Source organism: Ranitomeya variabilis, chromosome 2, assembly GCF_051348905.1.
Source record: "Ranitomeya variabilis isolate aRanVar5 chromosome 2, aRanVar5.hap1, whole genome shotgun sequence".
NCBI lineage: Eukaryota > Metazoa > Chordata > Amphibia > Anura > Dendrobatidae > Ranitomeya > Ranitomeya variabilis.
The window spans coordinates 427,382,139-427,405,880 of record NC_135233.1 but is presented as its reverse complement, the minus strand read 5'-3'; the positions used below and the strand labels follow the sequence as shown (position 1 = coordinate 427,405,880).

The 23,742-nt window shown below is 44.5% G+C and overlaps 1 protein-coding gene across 10 annotated transcripts in view; it reads right to left on the bottom strand.

Annotated features, from left to right (window-relative positions):
* PHF21A (PHD finger protein 21A) overlaps window positions 1-23,742 on the bottom strand; it is a 121,884-nt gene that overhangs the window by 57,896 nt on the left and 40,246 nt on the right. For all 10 annotated transcript variants that reach the window (XR_013221448.1, XM_077286927.1, XM_077286931.1 and 7 more), the window contains exons 2-4: window positions 21,330-21,480; window positions 8,170-8,202; window positions 5,632-5,697 (exon numbers count right to left, since the gene is read on the bottom strand). Coding sequence is in view for 9 of the 10 variants with exons in the window: in XM_077286927.1 (XP_077143042.1) it covers window positions 5,632-5,697; window positions 8,170-8,202; window positions 21,330-21,383 (153 nt within the window). In the remaining variant the exon portion in view is untranslated. The remainder of the gene's footprint in view (window positions 1-5,631; window positions 5,698-8,169; window positions 8,203-21,329; window positions 21,481-23,742) is intronic.

The following is a 23,742-nucleotide window of genomic DNA, read 5'->3' as shown; positions in this document are numbered from 1 at the left end:
ATTTCTTCACTCCAAGCTGGTTGGCTATTGCAGATTCAGTCTTCCCAGCCTGGTGCAGGGCTACAATTTTGTTTCTGGTGTCCTTTGACAGCTCTTTGGTCTTCACCATAGTGGAGTTTGGAGTCAGACTGTTTGAGGGTGTGCACAGGTGTCTTTTTATACTGATAAGTTTAAACAGGTGCCATTACTACAGGTAATGAGTGGAGGAAAGAGGAGACTCTTAAAGAAGAAGTTACAGGTCTGTGAGAGCCAGAAATCTTGATTTTTTGTTTCTGACCAAATACTTATTTTCCACCATAATATGCAAATAAAATGATAAAAAAACAGACAATGTAATTTTCTGGATTTTTATTTCTCAGTTTGTCTCCCATAGTTGAGGTCTACCTATGATGTAAATTACAGACGCCTCTCATCTTTAAGTGGTGGAACTTGCACTATTGCTGAATGACTAAATACTTTTTTGCCCCACTGTATGTGGAGGGAAGCTTGGACACACATGCAGCACACTTGCGACTGGCCTTCTTAGGGGCAGAGGCTTTATCTCCCTAAAGGAGAGAGAGAAAGTCGGACTAAGTCGCTTGAATTTAAAGAAAAAATGGACAGTAAGGGACATCATCCCACTACTTATGGCAGGGGGATGAGCGCTGGGCTCTGCAGAAGCAGAGTGAAGGGTTTTGTCGCTGTCCATATGATCAGAGGATCTGACTACAGAGGGTATAGACAAGAGGTCTTACCTGGAGGCTTCCCTAGCCAGGAATAAATAAGATTACCGAGGCTCCCAGCGAGATTGGTGGTGCTCCTCCCCCTCGTCGTGTCCGTTTGGTGGGGGGGGGGTCAGGGACGCCCGTCCATGCTGCCACAGAATGTCCTGGCCCAGGACGCCGATCGGCGCGCGCGGGAGCTGCGGTGTAAGGAGCCGGCGAGAAAACCGGAAGTTCGGACGCGCGTCACTTCCGGTGCGCGCGCGCGCGCCAGCACCAGCAGCAGCGTGGAGGGAGGAGGAAGCCGGGGAGCTGTAGAAGGACCCCGGAGCACCGCACCGCCCTGCTTTGCCTCCCGAAAGAGGCGCGGGTAGGGCGGGCAAGGGTCCCAAGTCACGTGGAAGGTCACGGAGATGGGAGCAGTCTGGATGGAGGAGGAGAGCGGAGCCCCCGACCTCGACTGCCCGGCTTAGTAAGGTAACAGTGCTCCCGATTGCCGGCCACGGCAGCACTATCAGAGAACCTCTTCATGCCCCATAGGGGACAGGAAAAACACTGGTGGTTGCAGGAAGGGGAGGGGTATTTAACCTCTTTGTTCCTGTCCCCTATTAGGGTGGGGAGACATCCTCCGATACTGCTGTCGTGGAAGGTGACTGGAGAAAATACGGCGTTCCGCAATACGGTGTACTGCAAAATCAACACACTGGGCAAGCTTCCATTGTTTTTGGGCCCCATTGATTTCAATAGCGGCCGTGTCCGTAAGCCGTGAAAAATATCGAGCAGGCTCGATATTTTTTCACGGCCGTAAATACGGCCCTCACAGCCATATTGAGGAATTTTTACGGCCCGTTTTTGTGGCCCCATAGAAATCTATTGGGGCCGCAAAAATACGGCAAGTGTAATAGAAGCCTAAAAGTAAGAAAATAGACAACAAAAATATCCAAATCAGAAGTAAAATAAAACACTTTAAGATGTTGACCGAACTGGTGCGGCAGAAAAGAACTGTTAGAAGGCTCATCTACACTGTAGGGGGCCGCCGTGCTATCCAGCAGACCACTTCTGATAGATATTCTCTAGGGGTAGTGCAGACGGCACAAATGGAAACACCAACCAAAAGACACTTAATAGTAAAGATAGCACCGGCTGCGCACACTCACATGTGACTGGTAAGAAGAAATCTGCAGAGTGATCTTATGGTGTAAGTACATCATTCAGGAGCACTGTATGGGTCAACGAGTTCCCGTATTCATTCACGTTGCTTCTAGGAGCAGGATTGTATAATCTTTGTACCGAGAAGACATTCAGATACATTGTAATATACCCCATGACAAACCTTGTTGTCACATTTATGCCTATACATGCAGGACAGTACAAGGTCTAGCAGGTTTCCCAAAATCAAAGGTTGGTCACAGATGCAAGATCTCCGTTACACTCAATGGTACGACGAGGCTGTGGCTTACTGAGGGGAAAAATGACAGACATGAGTGAGGAGTAAAACGCTCTAAGAAACAGTCCGCACTTCTCTCTGGGCCATGACTGGTACCACAATACCAGATGCAGGGTAGAAACAGAGATCGCTAAAACATTTCTTGCTGCTGGTAATGCGTTTCACATGTAATCATATTTCCAATTTACTGAGCAGTGAGTGGCCACTGCAGTCTTCACATCACCGCTGGGGTCAGTGACTGGCTGCAGCAGTCACATGAGTAAATGGCACATGACCCGTCGCCTACATAGATGACCAGATCTGTGCATCATCAAGTAAATATTATTGCTTTGCAGTTGTGTGCCTTACTACATTTAACCCTTTTTTGGGGATCCCAGGAAAGCCCTTTAGACTTGTAGAGAGACAAAGTACTATAATAGGACAATGAAAATGATCCACAGGTATAGGGACCCTCGCTACGACTATACAGAAATTTAATAGTTTTACTCACCTGCTAAAGTTAAAATAAAGCAAAGAAACAAAAGAAAGTACACGGGTGCAACCCGGACAACTGGAGGCATAAATATTTTAAGTCCATTTCTCTGTATTTCTGAGTGTAAGCTGGCATCCTGCAGAGCGGCTCCTGAATAAAATAGGACTCTCCATTCCTCCTCCATTATAATAAATTCACAGCTGGGTAACATTACTGCTGCCCACTTAGAAGCCCCCGAGGCCTCAAAATACCGTTTTTAAGTGCTTTCATTTTCATTACCCTAAAAGCAGACATTGTAACTTGCAGGTTGATGTTTGAGGTGGAAGCGCTGAGTAGTCCGCGCGTGACAGTAACGAGGATTTATACAAACAGGCAAGATTCACACTCAAACAGGAGGGTCACAATAAAATTAAGAGACTGTAAAACGGAAATTAACCCCAATAAAAAACTACAGAAATTCATTCAGCACATACCACATTGTTAGACCACAGCACGGCCAAGCAGACCGATTTCCTAAATCTGCAACATTTACAGACCCGGCCCCATAGGATGTAGGAGAAAACCCACTGGTGTCCGTGCACTAGTCCCTTACACCAGGCATACGGCACTGTAGGATGAGGTGTCCCAAAATGTGTGTAAATCAAAAGGAAGGAAGTTTTATTTTTTCCTCCCCTTTCCATGACTTTAAGGATAAGTTCACACTGGGCGTTTTTGCTGCTTTTGTTTCTGCAGCAAAACCTGATTTCTTGGCAGGAAAGAAGCGGCGGCAAAAACACAGGTTTAGGTGCGTTTTTGGTGCCTTTTTGTGTCTCTTTATCCATGCTAATGTCCATTGACTTTTCTGCAGAAAAAAAATGCTGCAAATAATGATACCTGAATTTTTCTGCATTTTTTTCAACATCCATTCAAGCCAATGGGTGAAAAATGCTGCAAAAACGCTGAAAGTAGTGACATGCTTCATGTCCAAAAAAAAGCAGCAAAGCACAATATCCTGATGACACAAAAAAAAAAAAAAACAATGTGTGTACATGAGATTTCTGAAATCTCATAGGCTTTGCTGGGACTGTAGAAAGCAGCTGAAAATTAGCATAAAAAACGCAGCAAAAAAGCCCTGTGTGAACTTACCGTAAAGGTGCAACTGTATTAGTGGAGGTTGAAATCTCACAGACCGAAACGCCAAGGTTTTTCCAAAATTCTCAAACACTCTATATAACTGGCATAATTTAACTAATTGTGCAGATTTTCAATTCATAGCATGTTAATTTGTACTGCAAGAAAAGGGTCATTTGCAGCATAAAGAGTGAAATCTGTGATAAAATTCTGTACTGAAATCAGCAACAAATTCTGCATTATCTGACCTCGATTTTTTGCAGACGAAAGTTCGCAGCGAATCAGGTAGATACACTTTTACAACTGAAATAGAACAATTTCTGATGTGGAAAAAGCACAGATTTATTGCAGATTGTTCTTCATTGATTTCATTAGAAAAGTTAAAATCCACAATCATGTCCTTGTTTCGCAGGGTAGCAGCGTAGATGCAAAGTTCGTAGGTGTAGATAATTGAATAATTTAAAAAAATACAAATAAAACCTGTTGCCACTCCCAAGCAGACAGCTTGGTAAAATGCCAATACGGATTTCACATTTTAGGGTGAATTCGGACACTTGGGAGACAAGGTTGCGTATGCACTATGATACAGACTGCACGGGGGTCTTGACAGCAGTATAAGGCTGATTTTGTTGGGAGGCCCACAGCCACTTTCTCCATCACTGTCCACATATGGACAGTGTTTTCCCAGATATCCAAATCCATCCCTGGAAGAACAGCATCTGCAGTCCATAGTGGCAACCCCATGACAAAATCCGGGCGCTTGAGTGTGAATGTCGCTCCAGATTCTGCCAAATTTGCCCTGGAAAATTTCTGCAGCAAATCAGACCTGGCTGAACTTCTCCTAAACCTATAGTCAATCAGGCCAGGAAAATCTCTGCTTCATTTTGCCATGAAAGAAACCACAATACACAGTTTTAGACGAATGCTGCAAGTGGGTTGATTAAAATGAGCAGGACTTGAATGTAATGTTTGAGCCATTATTGAACGCCTTCCATTTAATTTGCACAATTATTTTTGTTTTTAATCTTTAAACAAAAAAAAAAAAAAAAAATGTTAATACAATCTGCCATAAAGCAGATATCAAAACTCTTACAACTACTGGGAACACTGGTAAACAGAAATCCATTTTCTTGTCTCATAATTTAAAGTATCAGCTGCAGCGAGATGCTTTATTTAGACACCCGCATACATACATTCATACGTCCGCCTCGGTTACCCCCTCCTCAGTAAACATGGTTCATTACATTAATCATTGCAAAGTAGCACTTTGTAGCAATCTGTTCTACAAAACCCTCAAAACAAGAAAACATGCAAACAATGACAGGAGCAGAACTTTGATACGTTGAGCTTGTGAAGTATTAATCGCTACGTTCCATCTGGAAAAAACAAAACAAAGCAAAGCTTCTCCCCCCCCCCATTGCTGACAAGTACAATATACTGATTGAAAGCTCTGCATGTCACCAATGTGTTCGATGTGCTGCGGGGGTCTTGTTAACAAGCCTGAAAGGAACAAGAATGTAATTAAGGGGTTCCTCCAGAAGAACGGGTCCCGATCTGTGGCTTCTCTGTTGCAAGACTACAGCTACAGTGTGCTGGGAATTATAGTTCAGCAAAAACTATAATGAACACATCTTGAATGAAATCACAATGTCCTAATCAGAGATCCTGAGGACCATTATGCATTTGTTTCTACCCATCCAATAGAGATATGAGAGCTTCAGTGAAAGCAATAGGTCCACGAAACATATGCCACCTTTACATACGTCCGTACCCACTGACCTCAGCTCAAGGAACCAGTCACGGACGAGCGTCTTTAGTTACTGCTCGGTGAAGTGGCTTTACTCGTCATTTATAAACCCTTCAATCACTTTCAAAGGAACCATAAAGGTCAGAGCATTTACCTGCTTTTCACTCAGAGATGTGATTTTGGCTTGGAGTTCATGGAGTTGTTTCTTCAAGTCTGCATTCTGAATGGAAGGGAAAAAACATCATGTATAAATATACATGCAAATATCTGGATTAATTAGTAGGTCCTCGGATTTCTGGGAAGAGAACAACATACAAAAACCAGGTACAGTGCAGTCTACGAGTTCATTCACACATTTGTATCGAAGATGCAACTAAAACAGAATGTGTATAAAAAAATAATGCAAATCATAAATTTAAAAATATATATATGTCAGACATCCATTTTATTCCAGGCATTGTCACATGAATCCTATGAGCAGTAAATGTCCAGCGTTATGCTGGATAAACTTCTGTGCTGCAAGTGGAGCAGCTCCTAGATTTGCAAGGACTTGCTGCTGCGCCCTAGCACTAGACGGCCACCTGCGGCTGTTTATTTTGCGGCTGCGTAGAGCAATAAGAGCATGATTGGGCATAGTAAATAGGTAAGACTGTTCATATCAGGCAAGTAACAATTTTTTTCTCATCAAAATCACCCAGCTTGATGAAACCAGAGTTAACCCATTGTCTGATGGATCCAGCAGAGGATCGCAGATGTGATTAGAGCCTAATAAGGTTGGATGTTGGAAATTTTGTGGCGGTTTCCAAACTCTGAGTTAGAAAGGTTAGATTACTCTGCTGCTTTTAGTTTAAGGCAGAGTCAAAAACCTGATGGAGTCCATTGACGAGAACCGGATCTATTAGGATAGATTCTGATTCTTAAAAACAAGACGAGCAAGAAACATACAGAAAAAGAAACAATGATGGACACATAAAATTAAACTAAATTTCCTTCTCTACTGGAGTACACAGGGGTCTATATTTACCAAGCAGGTTATGCCAGTTTTGTGTTGTAAATTGACGACGTGTGCCAAATTTGTGCAAGTTAGTGTCACTTGTCACATAGGCATTTTGTCAGTCTTACACCAAAGCTTTCTCTATGACTAATATTGTTATTTTAAGTCCTTAGAAAAGTAAGAAAAAAACAAAAAGAAAGAAAAAAAAAACCGCTGTGGATAAAGACCCTTCAGTATTCTACTACACACTTTAAAAAGAGAAGTTCATGAAGCGATGAAAAACAAAAAACCTGGAAAAACAATGGAAATGCATCAAACCTCTTGGGAGCATGTCTTGAAGAAGCAAAGAGCGCAGAATTCAGCATAATTTGCACAACAACACTGGTCCCCGACTCATCAAGATCAGAGATTTTCTCGCTAGTCTTGATGAGGGGCATAAAGTCATATTTTCCCAGTTCATTGAGAGATGCTCACCTTTTCACTGGAGTAAGAAAAGTCACAGCTCGTCATGAATTGGATCTTGCTTTCCAAGTTGTGCAAAAATGCTGCGACTTTTCAAAACAAATTTACACCAAAATTGCTTTGATGAATCGGCCCCAGTGTCTTTCATGACATACACCACTACTAGAGATTGTGCAAACTATAGAATTCTCGGTCCACATGCGATCAGACATAACATTGAATTGCAACAGTACCAATGTTATGCTATGGGGCCGTGCACGTTAGATTTTTTTCCTTGGACAGTCTTTCCTAGGGAAAAACAAAATATAAAAATTGCTGCATGCCCAAGTCTAATCAGATCAGATCCTTGGATAGCACTCGGCAATGCAAGTCAGTATGTGGAAATCATCGGACTGCGCTCAGGTGACATTTGTGTGCAGTCCAATTTCTGTACACGGACCCAATAGAGAATGTGGAGAAATTTTGTTCTCCATCTTCTCACTGTGCTCCGATTCACTCATCCAGGAAAATTAGATTGCACGATGCTAACACTCTGATCAGATTTTGAGTGTCATTTGTATAAGCGGCACAATTCTCTCAGATGTCGTCTGCACCTGCCCTTATTATGCGTTTTACTTTCCTTCACCTCGTTCGTTAAAGCAGCTTTAAGGGCAACACTGGCCCTATTTTGTGCGCACGACTTCGCCACAGAGTAAGCCATGTAATAGATGACAGTCTAACACTACGCAAGATTTACCATATAGAATGAAGCCCTATGACAGATTTGGGGCATGTTCAGACTGTCTAGTCAAAGTTTACACTAAGGGTTACACAGTAATGATAAATCTGCCTCAATGTGCTTGAAAACCGCTCTACACAATGGGAAAAAAAAAATAAAAACAAATGTATTTACAAGTTTTCTTGTGTATAAATACACTTCTATAAATGTTTGTGTTTAATGCCATTTTCATAAAACACTACACCACTTTTTCAACATATCCAAAAGTGAGCAGCGCTTCAGTGAATTCATACTCTAAGTTGTCAGCAGGGTCTGACCACGGCTGCAAACTCACTGAACGCAGCACACGTACGTTGTATTGAGGAGAGATGGTGCTGACATATTCCCACCCGTATGGTTTGTGAAGTTATCTGTTATCCCAATTTAGGTCATGTAAAGGAATTAACACATTTCACGTAGTATTTCAATTAACAACATAAAATACTTTGGTCTGTTGTAGGGTAAGTTAGAAGTTTTACCTGTGGATCTTGCTTCATTTGAGCAACCAATTTCTGATGAAAAGAGAAAAAAAAAGGCATTTTTTTTTCAAGAAAAAAGACATTTTGTGCTGTTATTTTCTTACAGAATGCATTTCAACAGATTGTAATTTTCTGTATCAGTGGAGGTTTTAACAAGGTTGGTCTATAGGTTACTAATGCGGGTTCAGCTGTGTAGTCTGTTTTCCTCCACTTTGCACTATTAAAACTTAAAAGGCTTTTCCCCAAAATACAGAATTTGTGCCGTATCCAGATTAGAGGTGTCCTTTCCTATATAAAGTTAGGTTGCCTATATAAATGGATTTTCCTGAACCTTCATGAATAATTTCACATCTGACATACACTAGGAAATAGAATGGGGCAGACGAAAGCCAAATCAGAACAAAACTAAAAAATGAAGCCGGTCGGCAGAATCAAATGTGCAGCTTTCCTGAACGATACTAAGCTCAGATTAACCTAGATTTAATATATTTTATTTTGCGTCTTAAGTATGTTCACCCACGACTTCATGATTTTTTTTTATGTTCATTTTAATTTTTTTTTTTATTTTAAAGATTGCATTATATTTGGTGACAATGAACAGAGTAATAGAAACTCAATTACAGAGTTATAGCTCGGCTTTTCTTCACGAAGGCAAAGATTTAAAGAGGTATTCACATCAGAAAAAGTGATGCCAGTTATGATAAATTGGTCAGGAGAACGAAGGGGCAGCAGAGCGGAATCAGCACAGTATCCCATTCACAGTTTTTCAATGCAGAGCATCGCTCTGGACACTCATTCAGCACAGTTCCACTCAATTTAAGGAAGCCGGCCCCAGTTTCCTGCATGGCTGGGGGACCCGTGTGCCACTGGGTATATCAAAATAGCGACAGAAAACATGGAGCTGACTCGGAGATGCAGTCCCTTTATTCGTAAATTCTGTGGCAATCCCAGAAGTGATGCATGAAGTCCCTTTATAAAATAAGAATAGCCCACTAAACGCCCAAGTCCACTGCCAAAGCAAAGTGTCTTCTTGGCTTACTCTTAGTACCTGTGTAAATGCCTGGCAGCCCCCACTCCTCATAAGTAAGCCTTGTAACAGGTTTATAAAATTTGTTGTTCTGAAAAATAAGTTCAGTCAAAATAAAAAAATAAAGTTACGACAAAAAAGTTGCTGAGGATCAATTTGAAGGACTCTGGTCCAGTGGCCAAGTCTATTAATCTGTGGCCGATGGGACGGTAGCTCTGTGTAAGATCTCTTAACTTCTCTTTTGATTATCCAGCCTGTTAAGACGTCATTGCTGTAGCATGAACAAATGTGACGTCATGACAGCCTAGCTAGTCAAATGAGGAAACGGGGATGCTGTCAGGTAGCAGGAGGTAGTCGTGGCCACTGGACAGGGTCCTACATAACTATTTGCACCAATTCTAGTTACGGCTTTTTTGTCTTTGTGTTCATCCACCATAAATTATGCTTTGATTAACCCCTTCCCGACCTTTGACGCCACGTAGGCGTCATGAAAGTCGGTGCCAATCCGACCTGTGACGCCTATGTGGCGTCATGGAATGATCGCGCCCCTGCAGATCGGGTGAAAGGGTTAACTCCAATTTCACTCGATCTGCAGGGACAGGGGGAGTGGTACTTCAGCCCAGGGGGGGTGGCTTCACCCCCTCGTGGCTACGATCGCTCTGATTGGCTGTTGAAAGTGAAACTGACAATCAGAGCGATTTGTAATATTTCACCTAAAAAACTGGTGAAATATTACAATCCAGCCATGGCCGATGCTGCAATATCATCGGCCATGGCTGGAAACACTTATGTGACCCCCCACCCCCACCCCACCGATCGCCCCCCCAAGCCACCGATCTGTGCTCCGCTCCCCTCCGTCTTGTGCTCCGCTCCCCCTTCCTCCTGTCCGCTCCCCCCGTGCTCCGACGCCCCCCCGTGCCCCGATCTCCCCCCCCCTCATACTTACCGAGGCTCCCGGTGTCCATTCGTCTTCTCTATGGGCGCCGCCATCTTCCAAAATGGCGGGCGCATGCGCAGTGCGCCCGCCGAATCTGCCGGCCGGCAGATTCGTTACAAGTACATTTTGATCGCTGTGATAGAAGCGATCAAAATAAAAAAATAATAAATAAACCCCCCCCTTTATCACCCCCATAGGTAGGGACAATAATAAAGAAAAATTTTTTTTTTCTTTTTCCACTAGGGTTAGGGTTAGAACTAGGGTTAGAACTAGGGGTAGGGTTAGGGTTATGGCATGTGCACACAGTGCGGATTTGGCCGCGGATCCGCAGCGGATTGGCCGCGGATCCGCAGCGGATTGGCCGCTGCGAATTCGTAGCAGTTTTCCATCAGGTTTACAGTACCATGTACTCCTATGGAAAACCAAATCCGCTGTGTCCATGGTGCGGAAAATTCCGTGCAGAAACGCTGCGTTGTATTTTCCGCAGTATGTCAATTCTTTGTGCGGATTCCGCAGCGTTTTACACCTGTTCCTCAATAGGAATCCGCAGGTGAAATCCGCACAAAAAAACACTGGAAATCCGCTGTAAATCCGCAGGTAAAACGCAGTGCCTTTTACCTGCAGATTTTTCAAAAATCGTGCGGAAAAATCTCACACGAATCCGCAACATGGGCACATAGGGCTAGGGTTGGAAATGGGGTTAAGATTAGGCTTGTGGTTAGGGTTACGGATAGGGTTAGGGGTGTGTTGGGGTTACAGTTGTGGTTAGGGTTGGGATTAGGGTTAGGATTAGGGTTAGGGTTGGAATTAGGGTTACGGGTGTGTTGGGGTTAGGGGTGTGTTGGGGTTAGGGTTGTGATTAGGGTTATGGCTACAGTTGGGATTAGGATTAGGGGTGTGTTGGGGTTAGTGTTGAAGTTAGAATTGAGGGGTTTCCACTGTTTAGGCACATCAGGGGTCTCCAAACGCAACATGGCGCCACCATTGATTCCAGCCAATCTTGCGTTCAAAAAGTCAAATGGTGCTCCCTCCCTTCCAAGCCCCAACGTGCGCCCAAACAGTGGTTTACCCCCACATATGGGGTACCAGCGTACTCAGGACAAACTGGGCAACAACTGTTGGGGTCCAATTTCTCCTGTTACCCTTGCAAAAATAAAAAATTACTTGCTAAAACATAATTTTTGAGGAAAGAACAATTATTTTTTATTTTCACGGCTCTGCGTTATAAACTTCTGTGAAGCACTTGGGGGTTCAAAGTGCTCACCACACATCTAGATAAGTTCCTTGGGGGGGGTCTAGTTTCAAAAATGGAGTCACTTGTGGGGAGTTCCTACTGTTTAGGCACATCAGGGGCTCTGCAAATGCAACCTGATGCCCGCAGAGCATTCCATCAACGTCTGCATTTCAAAACGTCACTACTTCCCTTCCGAACCCCGACGTGTGCCAAAACAGTGGTTTACCCCCACATATGGGGTATCAGCGTACTCAGGAGAAACTGGACAACAACTTTTGGGGTCCAATTTCTCCTGTTACACTTGGGAAAATAAAAAATTGTGGGCTAAAAAATTATTTTTGAGAAAAGAAAAATTATTTTTTATTTTCATGGCTCTGCGTTATAAACTTCTGTGAAGCACTTGGGGGTTCAAAGTGCTCACCACACATCTAGATTAGTTCCTTGGGGGGTCTAGTTTCCAAAATGGGGTCACTTGTAGGGGAGCTCCAATGTTTAGGCACACAGGGGCTCTCCAAACGCGACATGGTGTCCGCTAACGATTGGAGCTAATTTTCCATTCAAAAAGTCAAATGGCACGCCTCCCCTTCCGAGCCTTGCCGTGCACCCAAACAGTGGTTTACCCCCACATATGAGGTATCGGCGTACTCAGGAGAAATTGCCCAACAAATTTTAGGATCCATTTTATCCTGTAGCCCATGTGAAAATGAAAAAATTGAGGCTAAAAGAAATTTTGTGTGAAAAAAAAGTACTTTTTCATTTTTACGGATCAATTTGTGAAGCACTTGGGGGTTTAAAGTGCTCACTATGCTTCTAGATAAGTTCCTTGGGGGGTCTAGTTTCCAAAATGGGGTCACTTGTGGGGGAGCTCCAATGTTTAGGCACACGGGGGCTCTCCAAACGCGACATGGTGTCCGCTAAAGATTGGAGCCAATTTTTCATTCAAAAAGTCAAATGGCGCTCCTTCCCTTCCGAGCCCTGCCGTGCGCCCAAACACTGGTTTACCCCCACATATGAGGTATCAGCGTACTCAGGACAAATTGGACAACAACGTCCGTGGTTTAGTTTCTCCTTTTACCCTTGGGAAAATAAAAAAATTGTTGCTAAAAGATCATTTTTGTGACTAAAAAGTTAAATGTTCATTTTTTACTTCCATGTTGCTTCTGCTGCTGTGAAGCACCTGAAGGGTTAATAAACTTCTTGAATGTGGTTTTGAGCACCTTGAGGGGTGCAGTTTTTAGAATGGTGTCACTTTTGGGTATTTTCAGCCATATAGAACCCTCAAACTGACTTCAAATGTGAGGTGGTCCCTAAAAAAAATGGTTTTGTAAATTTTGTTGTAAAAATGAGAAATCACTGGTCAAATTTTAACCCTTATAACTTCCTAGCAAAAAAAAAAATTTGTTTCCAAAATTGTGCTGATGTAAAGTAAACATGTGGGAAATGTTATTTATTAACTATTTTGTGTCACATAACTCTCTGGTTTAACAGAATAAAAATTCAAAATTTAAAAGTTGCGAAAATTTCAAAATTTTCGCCAAATTTCCGTTTTTTTTCACAAATAAACTCAGAAATTATCGACCTAAATTTACCACTAACATGAAGCCCAATATGTCACGAAAAAACAATCTCAGAATCGCTAGGATCCGTTGAAGCGTTCCTGAGTTATTACCTCATAAAGGGACACTGGTCAGAATTGCAAAAAACGGCCAGGTCATTAAGGCCAAAATAGGCTGGGTCATGAAGGGGTTAATGAAATGAGTCCTAGATCTAGAGTTTTATTGGATATGCACAAAAGTAGAAAGCGTATTTGCTTAACACTGGTATTTTATTTTAATGTGGTGTACAAGTGCCAACGACCTCAGCAAGTAACCAACAGGCATCAATTCTCTAACAGAAAGGAGACGGTGAGAAAAAGGAGATTTTTGTGTACTCACCGTAAAATCCTTTTCTCCAAGCCAATCATTGGGGGACACAGGACCATGGGTGTTATGCTGCTGCCACTAGGAGGACACTAAGTAAACACAGAAAGAATAGCTCCTCCCCTGCAGTATACACCCTCCTGCTGGCTCTCAGTGAACCAGTTTGGTAACAAAGCAGTAGGAGCTTAATATTTAACAAGGATGAACTATGTCAAAAACCAAGTTAACTCAACAAAAACCAAAGCCAATAGGCTAACAGGGTGGGTGCTGTGTCCCCCAATGATTGGCTCGGAGAAAAGGATTTTATGGTGAGTACATAAAAATCTCCTTTTCTCCTACGCCTCATTGGGGGACACAGGACCATGGGACGTCCTAAAGCAGTCCCTGGGTGGGAAACAATTAACTGCAATTGCTACTTGCACCCACAAGTTACAGATGCGGCACAGCCGCCTGCAAAATTCGTCTGCCGACGGTCGCATCTGCAGAGGCCTGAGAGTGAATATGGTAATGTTTTGTAAAAGTATGCAGGCTGGACCAAGTAAAAGCCTTACAAACTTGTGCTGCTGAAGCTTGGTGCCGGATGGCCCAAGACGCACCCACTGACCGAGTGGAGTGAGCCTTAATCCCTGCTGGGACAGGAAGACCTCTGACTCGGTAGGACTCCTGAATAACCGAACGGATCCATTTGGCTATTGTCGCCTTGGAAGCGGGAAACCCTTTCCTCGGTCCTTCCGGGAGCACAAATAGGGCATCTGACTTTGCGGAAAGACGCTGTCCGCGAGATGTATCTCCTACGAGCTTTCACTAAATCCAGTGTGTGAAGGGCCTTCTCGATGCGATGGACTGGTGCCGGACAGAGTGAGGATAAGACAATCTCCTCATTGAGATGAAAAGAGGATACAACTTTCGGTAGAAAAGAGGGGGATGTCCTCAAAACCACCTTATCCTGATAAATTCAGGAACGGAACTGGAGAGGACAGAGCCGCCAGCTTGGAGTCTCATCTGACAGAGTTGACCACAACTAGAAAAGCAATTTTCCATGAAAGGAGAGACAGAGAAACCTCCTGTAGAGGTTCGAAAGGAGCCTGTTGCAAAACTCCGAGGTTAGATTAAGATCCCATGGTTCCAACAGCATCCTATAGGGGGGCGCCCGATGGGAGACTCCCTGAATAAACGTCTTGACCTGTAATCTGTTGGCAATCCTGCATTGGAAGAGAACAGACCGGGCTGAGATCTGCCCCTTGAGAGAACTAAGGGCGAGACCCAAGTCCAAACCCGTTTGTAAGAACTCGAGAATGGAAGGGATGGAAAAATGTAGAGGAAAACATCCTCGGTCGCTACAACATGAAAAGAAGGTCTTCCAAGTGCGATGATAGATACGCATAGACGTAGGCTTTCTAGCGTTGATCATGGTAGCTATGACTTCTGGAGAGAAACCTGCCTGGGTTAGGACCCAGGACTCAACGGCCATGCCGTCAAACACAGGGCCTCTAAGTTCTGTTGGTAAAAGGGGCCTTGAGATAGCAGATCTGCGCGATTCGGTAATCGCCAGGGAACGTCGGCAACTAGTTGAACTAGTTCCGCGTACCACGCCCGGCGCGGCCAATCTGGCGCAATGAGGATTACCGGTACCCTCTCCGCTCTGATTTTCTTGACTCTCGGTAGGAGAGGAAGTGGGGGAAATATGTACGGAAGCCGAAAATGATGCCACGGGAGTACAAGAGCGTCTGCCCCGATGGCTGCCGGATCGTGGGACCGAGCCATGAAGTCGGGAAGCTTGGAATTCAGCCGTGAGGCCATCAGATCCACGTCCGGGGTTCCCCAATGACAGCAGATCTGGTGGAAGATCTCCGGATGGAGAGACCACTCCCCGGAGTCGAGGCATTGCCAACTGAGGAAGTCTGCCTCCCAATTATCCACTCCCGGGATGTGAACCGCAGATATCATTGAGCGGTTTTCTTCGGCCCATCGGAGGATGTGGCCTACCTCTGTCATGGCCGCCCTGCTGCGGGTTTCCCCTTGGCGATTGATGTATGCCCCTGCAGTGGCGTTGTCGGACTGAATCCTGATTGGGCGACCTGCTAGGAAGGGATGGAACTGGTGAAGTGCCAGCCTGATCGCCCGGATTTCCAAGATGTTGATTGGAAGTCGTGATTCCTGGGGGGACCAGCGGCCCTGAGCAGTGTGATGAAGGAACACCGCTCCCCAGCCTAGAAGACTGGCGTCTGTCGTCACAACCAGCCAGTGTACTGGAAGAAAAGACTTCCCTTGATTCAGGGAGGATTTCAATGTCCACCACCTGAGAGACTGACTCGCTGGGGAAGGAGGAACTGACGGTCTAGGGAGAACGGGTTCCTGTCCCAAACAGCCAGGAGGGCATGCTGTAGGGGACGGAGGTGTAGTTGGGCAAATGGAACCGCCTCCATAGCTGCTACCATCCTGCCGAGGACTCTCATACTGAAGCGCAGAGAGTGAGAGTGAGAGCGAGGCTGAGAGAGCTTCTGAGCTTCTCGCTGTAAGACAGATCTTTTCCGGGGGAAGAAGACCCAACCCCCGGGACGAGTAGAGTATCATTCCTAGAAAGGAAATTCGCTGAGCCGGTACTAGGAAAGATTCTTTGTAGCTTATCTTCCAACCCAGGCGAGAAAGGGTATCTATTGTGATGGCCACGGCTTCCTTGCAGGAGCAGAAAGAGGGGCCTTTGATGAGGATATCGTCTAAATACGGGAGCGCCACCACTCCTCGGGTGTGGAGTATGGCCACGGCAGCCGCCATGACCTTGGTAAACACCCTGGGAGCGGTGGCGAGGCCGAAGGGCAGAGCAACGAATTGGAAGTGATCTTCCTGAACTGCGAAGCGAAGAAACCTTCGGTGAGAAGGTAAAATAGGAATGTGGAGGTATGCGTCCTGGATGTCTATAGACGCCAGGAACTCGCCTTTTTCCATGGAGGTCATGACAGAACGAAGCGATTCCATCCGGAACAGGCGTAACATGACGAACCTGTTCAGCAATTTTAGGTCCAGTATGGGCCGTACTGTACCGTCCTTCTTTGGAACAATGAAGAGGTTTGAATAAAAACCTTGAAACCTTTCGCTTTGAGGGACCGGAATAATAACTCCGTCTTTTCTCAGAGAGCTTATAGCTTTGAAGAACTCTGATGCTTTTGCCCTGGGAGGAGAAGACAGGAAAAAACGATTCAGAGGATGAGATAAGAGATCTATCTTGTATCCGGAGGACACTAGATCGCGGACGACCGAGAGCCACGCGGCACTGAAGGAAAGCAGGCGGCCGCCTACTTTGAGGGTGTCCCCGGGATACCGCAGGGAGTCATTGTGTGGAAGGTCTGCCCGTTCTGGCGCCTCTGGCTGCCTTGGCCTGCCTCTCCATGAAGGGGAAGGCTTAAAAGAGGCCTGTGAACCTCTGTCTCCACGTTGTGCCCGGCCGGAACCGGGAGATGTGGAAGTAGAGGACCAGTTTGAGTTGTAACGAAAAAAAAATCGGGACCGAGCCTGTGGTTGCAGGTTCCGAAAGGGCCGAGAGGGTCTCGGTTGTGGAAGAAATTTACTCTTCCCTCCAGTGGCGTCAGAAATTAACTGGTCGAGCTTTTCGCCAAAAAGGCGACCGCTCTGATATGGGAGAGAAGTCAATGACTTTTTGGAAGTAGAATTCGCACGCCAGTCCCTGAGCCATAAGACCTCCTGATGGTGATGGCATTTGCTGCTGCTTGAGAAGCGCAGTCAGCGGCATCCAGGGACGTGGTCACTACAAAATCTCCAGCTCTGGCTATCTGAGTAGCGAGGTCTGCCATCTCGGGGGGGGAAGATTGGTATCCAGTACTGCTGAAGACAAGACCTCATCCCAGTGGGTCATAGCCTTAGCCACCCACGTAGCGGCAAAAGATGGAAAGAGTGCGGCTGCTGAGGCTTCAAAGCCTGAACGCGCCATATTGTCGATCGGTTGGATTTTTTATAGAGGCGCCCTCCGAGGATGATAAAACAGATTTGGTAGCTAGGCGCGATACCGGAGGATCTACTGGGGGAAGATTGTGACCAATCTTTTCTTAGATCCTGGGCAAAGGGATATTTGGACTCCATGGGCTTCTGCCCTGTGAATCGTTTATCTGGACGGATCCTGTGAGATTCAACAATTTGCTTAAACTCGGGATGAGTGGCGAACACTCTGTGAGCTCGTTTGGTCCTCTTAAAGGACACTGCATGATCCGTTTTAGATAAGGGTTCCTCCTCGAGTCTCAAAGCCTTATTCACTGACTCAATTAGAGAGTCGAGAGTCCCCTGATCGTGATGAAATTCCTGATCCTGATCTAGGGACGTATCAGAATCGTCCTCTGAAACAGGTTCTCTACTAGCCCTGATGGAAGGTGAGCGAGAAATGGAGCTCTCAGAATAAGAAAACTGTTGATGTTCTGGGGATATGGCATGAGTCCTTTTCCTGGAAGAGGGAGAACTCCTTGGCAAAGTACGACCCCTGGAATACAAGGGGTTCTGACCATCGGAAGCGTCGTCAGTATTAGTGCCCTGGTTAGAGGAAGGGTCTCGGAACGAGTCTAACGCTTTTACCAGGGGATGCCATAGACCGGATAAGGGAGGTAGCCCACTTAGGGGGACTAGGCTCACTGGGTTCAGTATCAGCAACAGGTGGTTCCTGAGCCGTCACCGGTTCACAACCTGTGCATAATGCAGTATTGTGACCCCGGGGTAATGATACCTTACAAGAAGTATGTGCAGCGAAAAATACAGTGTGGGTTTTCCCAGACTTTTTGTGAGAGTTTGGTTGAGACATAGTAAAGCCTGGAGGAAAGCGCTTACTAGCAGGGGAAGGGTTAAGCCATGTGTCTGCAGCTTACCCAGGTCCTGTGTCTTGAGTCCCCAGGGCAGGTCCGCAATGTAGGCAGAGAAAAACGCTAGTCCTGAGGGCTGTGATAGGAAACGCTGGAGCAGTGCTGCAGCATCAGGGCTGTGGGTGTCCCAAGATGGCCGCCGAGACCAGGAAGTGGGAGCTCATCACAGAGAACGAGAAGCGCCAGAAAAAGTGGGTGGGGCAAACTGCAGGTGGGCGTGGCCAAAACTCTGGCCTGTATTGAGGGGGAAAAAAATTTTTTTTTTTCCTCTCTGCGGTTGCGGCCTGCAGCGCCACGACCACTATTAGCGCCATCATTAGCTGCACTCCTTCGTGGGGTTGCCGCACTAAGGACCACACACGGACACAGGCTTAAGGTGCGGACCTCCCATACCCCGGGGACCAGGACCCCCCAGAGCCTCGGCCCCCGCAGTGTACTCACGGTAGATGCGGTGGGCCGGTGCTCAATCCACCGTCGCCATAGTCAGGGAGGGGGTGGAGAGCTTCTGCCGCCATGCGTCATCCGCTATATCAGTGGTGATGCAGAGGTGGGCTGCACGGACGCCATATATATTATGTCCGGCTATGCACCTGGCTCCAGGAGAGGTAGATGGAGGGCTACTCCATGTGGTCGCCTGCTATGGAGGGGGGAGATCGGAACGCGAAGGAACCGTAGCCCGTAAGGTGAGCTCAGAGCTGGCATCCAACGTTGCAGGAAAGGATACAGGAGGAACGCTCCACGTACTTGCCTGTTGATGGTTCGGGGGAGATCGGAGCTTAGAAAGGATCCGTCACCCCCATTCGCTCCGTTAAAGGAAAAAATAGAACAAAAAAATCAAAAATCAAAATAAAAACGGTGGTGTCTGAAAGCAGACCCGAGTGCCTCCTACAGACACTAAGCAAGAACTGGTTCACTTAGAGCCAGCAGGAGGGTGTATACTGCAGGGAAGGAGTTATTCTTTATGTGTTACTTAGTGTCCTCCTAGTGGCAGCAGCATAAAACCCATGGTCCTGTGTCCCCCAATGAGGCGTAGGAGAAAGTGCCTCGCACACTGCCATTGGGCTGCCCATTGACTGACAGCCTCACTATCCAATCACAATATTTATTATGTAAGAAGGAAGTGCTGAGTGAGGTCAGAGAAAGTAAGCCTTCTTAAACATCTGCTGCCCCAAACCTTCTGCACGAGTACAAGCTAAATTCAGGCACAACAGTCAGCAGATTGTGTAAATTAGGAGATTACGTCATATTTTGTGATAATTTTACAGTGTGACATCAAAATATCTTTATTTCTTTAAAAAAAAAAAAAAAAATCTAATCACAAAATCTGCACGTTAGAAATATATTTCTTAGGGTGCAGTTCCTTGTTGTATCCTGCAGAGGTCACTATTGCACACTGTCAATAGAAAGGCTGATGAAAGCTCTCAGCAATGTATGAAGGCAGCACCAGGGGTTACAATAAGCATGCTGCAAGTTACAGCACAAGTATTAACCCCTTAAGGACCAGGTCCCCCTCTTCCCATGGCAATAACTTTTTTATTTTTTGGTCAATATGGCCATGTGAGGGCTTATTTATTGCGGGACAAGTTGTACTTTTGAATTACACCATTGGTTTTACCATGTCGTGTACAAGAAAATGAGAAAACAAAAATTCCAAGTTCGATCAAATTACAAAAAAAGTGCAATCCCACACACGTTTTTTGTTTGGCTTTTTTGCTAGGTTCACTAAATATATAAATTGTCCCATTTTGTGATACCCATAGCGTCTCCATTTTTCGTGATCTCGGGTTGGGTGAGGGCTCATTCTTTGCGCACCGAGCTGACGTTTTTAATTATACCATTTTGGTGCAGACATGATTTTTTGATCGCCCGTTACTGCATTTTAATGCTATGTCACGGCGACCCGAAAACTTTTCTGGGGTTTTGACTTTCTCGCTACGCCGTTTAGCGATCAGGTTAATCCTTTTTCTATTGAACACGGCGATACCAAATATGTGTATATTTTATTTATTTTATTTTTTTTTATTTTTTATTTTTTTGAATGGAGGGGGAGAATTGAACTTTTATATATTTTTAAAAACATTGTTTTTCACTTTTGGCATGCTTCAATAGTCTTCATGGAAGACTAGAAGCTGCACTTATCCGATCGGCTCTGCTACACACAGGTGATGATCAGATCACCTGTATGTAGCAGAATTACACATTTGCTATGATCGCCGACCAACAGGCGGCGATCATAGCAATCCAGCAGACCTCTGGTTGTCATGCCGATCCATCGGCGACCCTCGGCCATGTGACACGGGCGCCGATGGGAGGACGTAATGACGTGCTTCCTGCGCGTGCATGTTAAATGCCACAGAGTTTGACAGCGGCATTTAACATGTTAACAGCCACGGGTGGATCGCGATTGTACCCGCGGCTGTTAGGGGCACATGTCAGCTGATCAGATCAGCTGTCATGTGCTGGAAAAGGTGCAGGGTCATCGCCGGAGCCCGCACCAAACAGGGGGAGGCGTCTAATGACAGACTATGTCGGTCATTGGACGCTAAAGGGTTGAAGACTAACATTACTCGTATTTTAAGTATTAAAGCTCAATTTGTCCTCGACTCAAATGGCCATTCTGATATTCTTTACTGGATGCCGATCTGAAGCCTCATTCAAATGTCTGTTTTTAACAGATGTGTCACAGTCACATTTTGGGAGAAATAAGCAGTTTAATGGCACTTTAAAAAAGTGGATGGAAAAGTGGGCATACTCAACTAGGCAATTGGATCAAAAACAGGATTATGAAAAGCAAATTTTTCGAAAGCCATGATGCTTACTACAGTACGGGGTGGTGTGAAAAGTAGAAACAGCTTTATGTTGTCTACACATATGACCCAAATATGTCAACAGGGCCTAATCGAGGGTCTGAGAACATGTGAATGGTATAAGCAACTGACTTAATGGGAAATACACCTCAGTACACGGCAGCGGCCAATAAACAATGTACGGAGCCGCAGTGTTACATACTGTATATTGCTTGCAGAAGGAGCTGATATCAGCTGATCAGTGGGGGTACTGGGAGGACGGACCACCATCGATCCAATATTTATCTTACAGATATAGTGTCAAGATTTATCTTCCGGATAACGGTTTTAATAAATCCAACTTTACTTCATGGAGATAAATAGTGAAGCATTCTTACCTGGTGAACTTGAATTTCCACTTTTAGGGCCTCCTGGAGAGTCTGAAGCTCCATTCTCCTTTCTCCAGTTTCCTCCCCAGAATGTACCAAATCCCGCCGCTCTTTCACACGTCACTCTGCACGGAGTAAAGACTTTTTTCAGGGTCTAAACCTAAAAACACGAGAAAAAAAAAAATAACAATGAAAAGATTGTTATTTATAGGTTTAAAAACAACAAAAGAGAATGGGCACAATAGTCATTACAATTATTAAATTATTATGTCCCCTAAAGAAAAACATATATCACAGAAAGACTCTTACGAATGAATACATACATACATACATACATACATACATACATACATACACACGTACCAGAAGAAGCCAATAAAAAGCAGTGTGATGAGATCAGTAAGACATCTCATTGTGTATGATCAGAATTAGGCCTCATTCAAAGGTTCATGATTCACGATGTATATTCCATTTGTGTTCTTCCCATATAGACTAATGGGAATGTTCACATGAAAGACTGGGCGAGTATAATAGATTTCTGAAATCGTCAGTCCATTTTTACTGTCTAATTGGTACTAATGTGGACAGGAAAGTTAAAAAAAAAAATAATAATAATTTTTTAAATCTATAAAAATAGCTGTCGCACCAATCGTGACAACCGAGGAATGATGATAAATCATCCATAATACACAGACCTTTGTGAGGCAGGCTGCACCAGGTTTTATCTGACATAACGCAGAAAGTAATGTTTTGAATTCCTGCAATATTTTGAATATTATGCATGGTGTTACTGTAACTGGTGCATTCAATTGTCACATACAAGTAGCAGTTCAGAAACCTTCACCATCCAATTACCACCTTGGTATATAAACTTTGAAAACAACAGAAGCCGCAGCACCGAGCAACATGTCACAAGAACAACAATTCAGGCCACAACCTTCCAAGAAGCCTTCATATACAGTTGCGCTCAAATGTTTAAATACCCCGGCAGGATTTTTGCTTTCCTGGCCTTTTTTCAGAGAATATGAATGATCACACCAAAACTTTTTCTCCCCTCATGGTTAGTGGTTTGGTGAAGCCATTTATTGTCAGACTACTGTGTTTTCTCTTTTTAAATCATAATGACAACCCAAAATATCCAAAAGACCCTGATCAACAGTTTCCAAATGTCCGAAAAGACACTTCAGGAAAAACAACCCCCATATTTTCCTAAAAAGTATTTTGCTTCCAAAGCGATGCTCGCATTACTCTGGGCTGTGGAGTCTATTAGCCAAACCTCTGACTCCCGACTCCACAGCACAGGTCACTACCGAGAATGTACATAAAGTGCAGCACAGATTCATCTCCACTAAAAGCAGAGATCCTTACATCAGCAACAGAACTGACATTTATAGGACATTTCATAACTTTCCCAAATTCTTATGAAAACATTTACAGCACATGCTGCATTGTACTACTGAACCCAATTTATTAGATATTTTAGGAGTTGGAATCGGTTCATTTTATACAGATTTCAACTTTAACTCCACCAAAATGGACACCATCTGGTCACTACTGAGCATGTACGTAAAGCGCAGCACAGATTTATCTCAACTAAAAGTCAAGATCCTTACTTCAGGAACAGAAATCTATATTTTTTATAACTTTCCCAAATTTTTTTGAAAAAAAATTACAGCACAATCTGCATTGTACTACTGTACCCATTTTAATATATATTTTAGGAGTCGGTCCATTTTATACCAACTCCACCAAAATGGACACCGACTCCGAATCCGAATCCACAGCCCTGGTTGCCAGGGGTCCTATGTCTGCCGACTGTAAAGCCTCCGGATACCATTGGGGGGACTTCTCATCCATGGAGGGGGGCTCATTCACAATTTGTCACTGCCATAAATAAAAAAATGGAATCTAAACCTCCTCCAAGAGCAACTTATCCCATCATCCAGGAGCAGTATGGTGATGATGCTTTTACTAACATGATGGAGACAATGTCACAAGGCAAAAGTGATAACCAAGTGGTTTGGTGAACAAAACAAACATTGTGAGTTTATTTTCAGAAAACTCCACAGGTCTCAATCCCATAGAGAAAATGTGGTCAATCCTCAAAAAGCGGCAATTAAAAAAAACAGGAATTGTGAAAAACCTCTGACATCTAATTAGATAAGACTGAGCAGCCAACGGTCAGGATCTGGCCCAGAAGCCGATATCCAGCTGCCAGAGGAAGGTTCAGTCTTTACATAAAGTTTTTGTATTGGTCAATTAAAGTGTAAAACCTTTTGAAATGTATATAACACTATGTCTGTTATCATAGAAACAAACTAAAATAGCAAAAAAACAATGCAGGAGGATGCATTTCCACTGTAACTGGGGCTAATGTATAAACCCCAGGTATAGGGGAAATCAGATTTTTTTAAAAATGTAT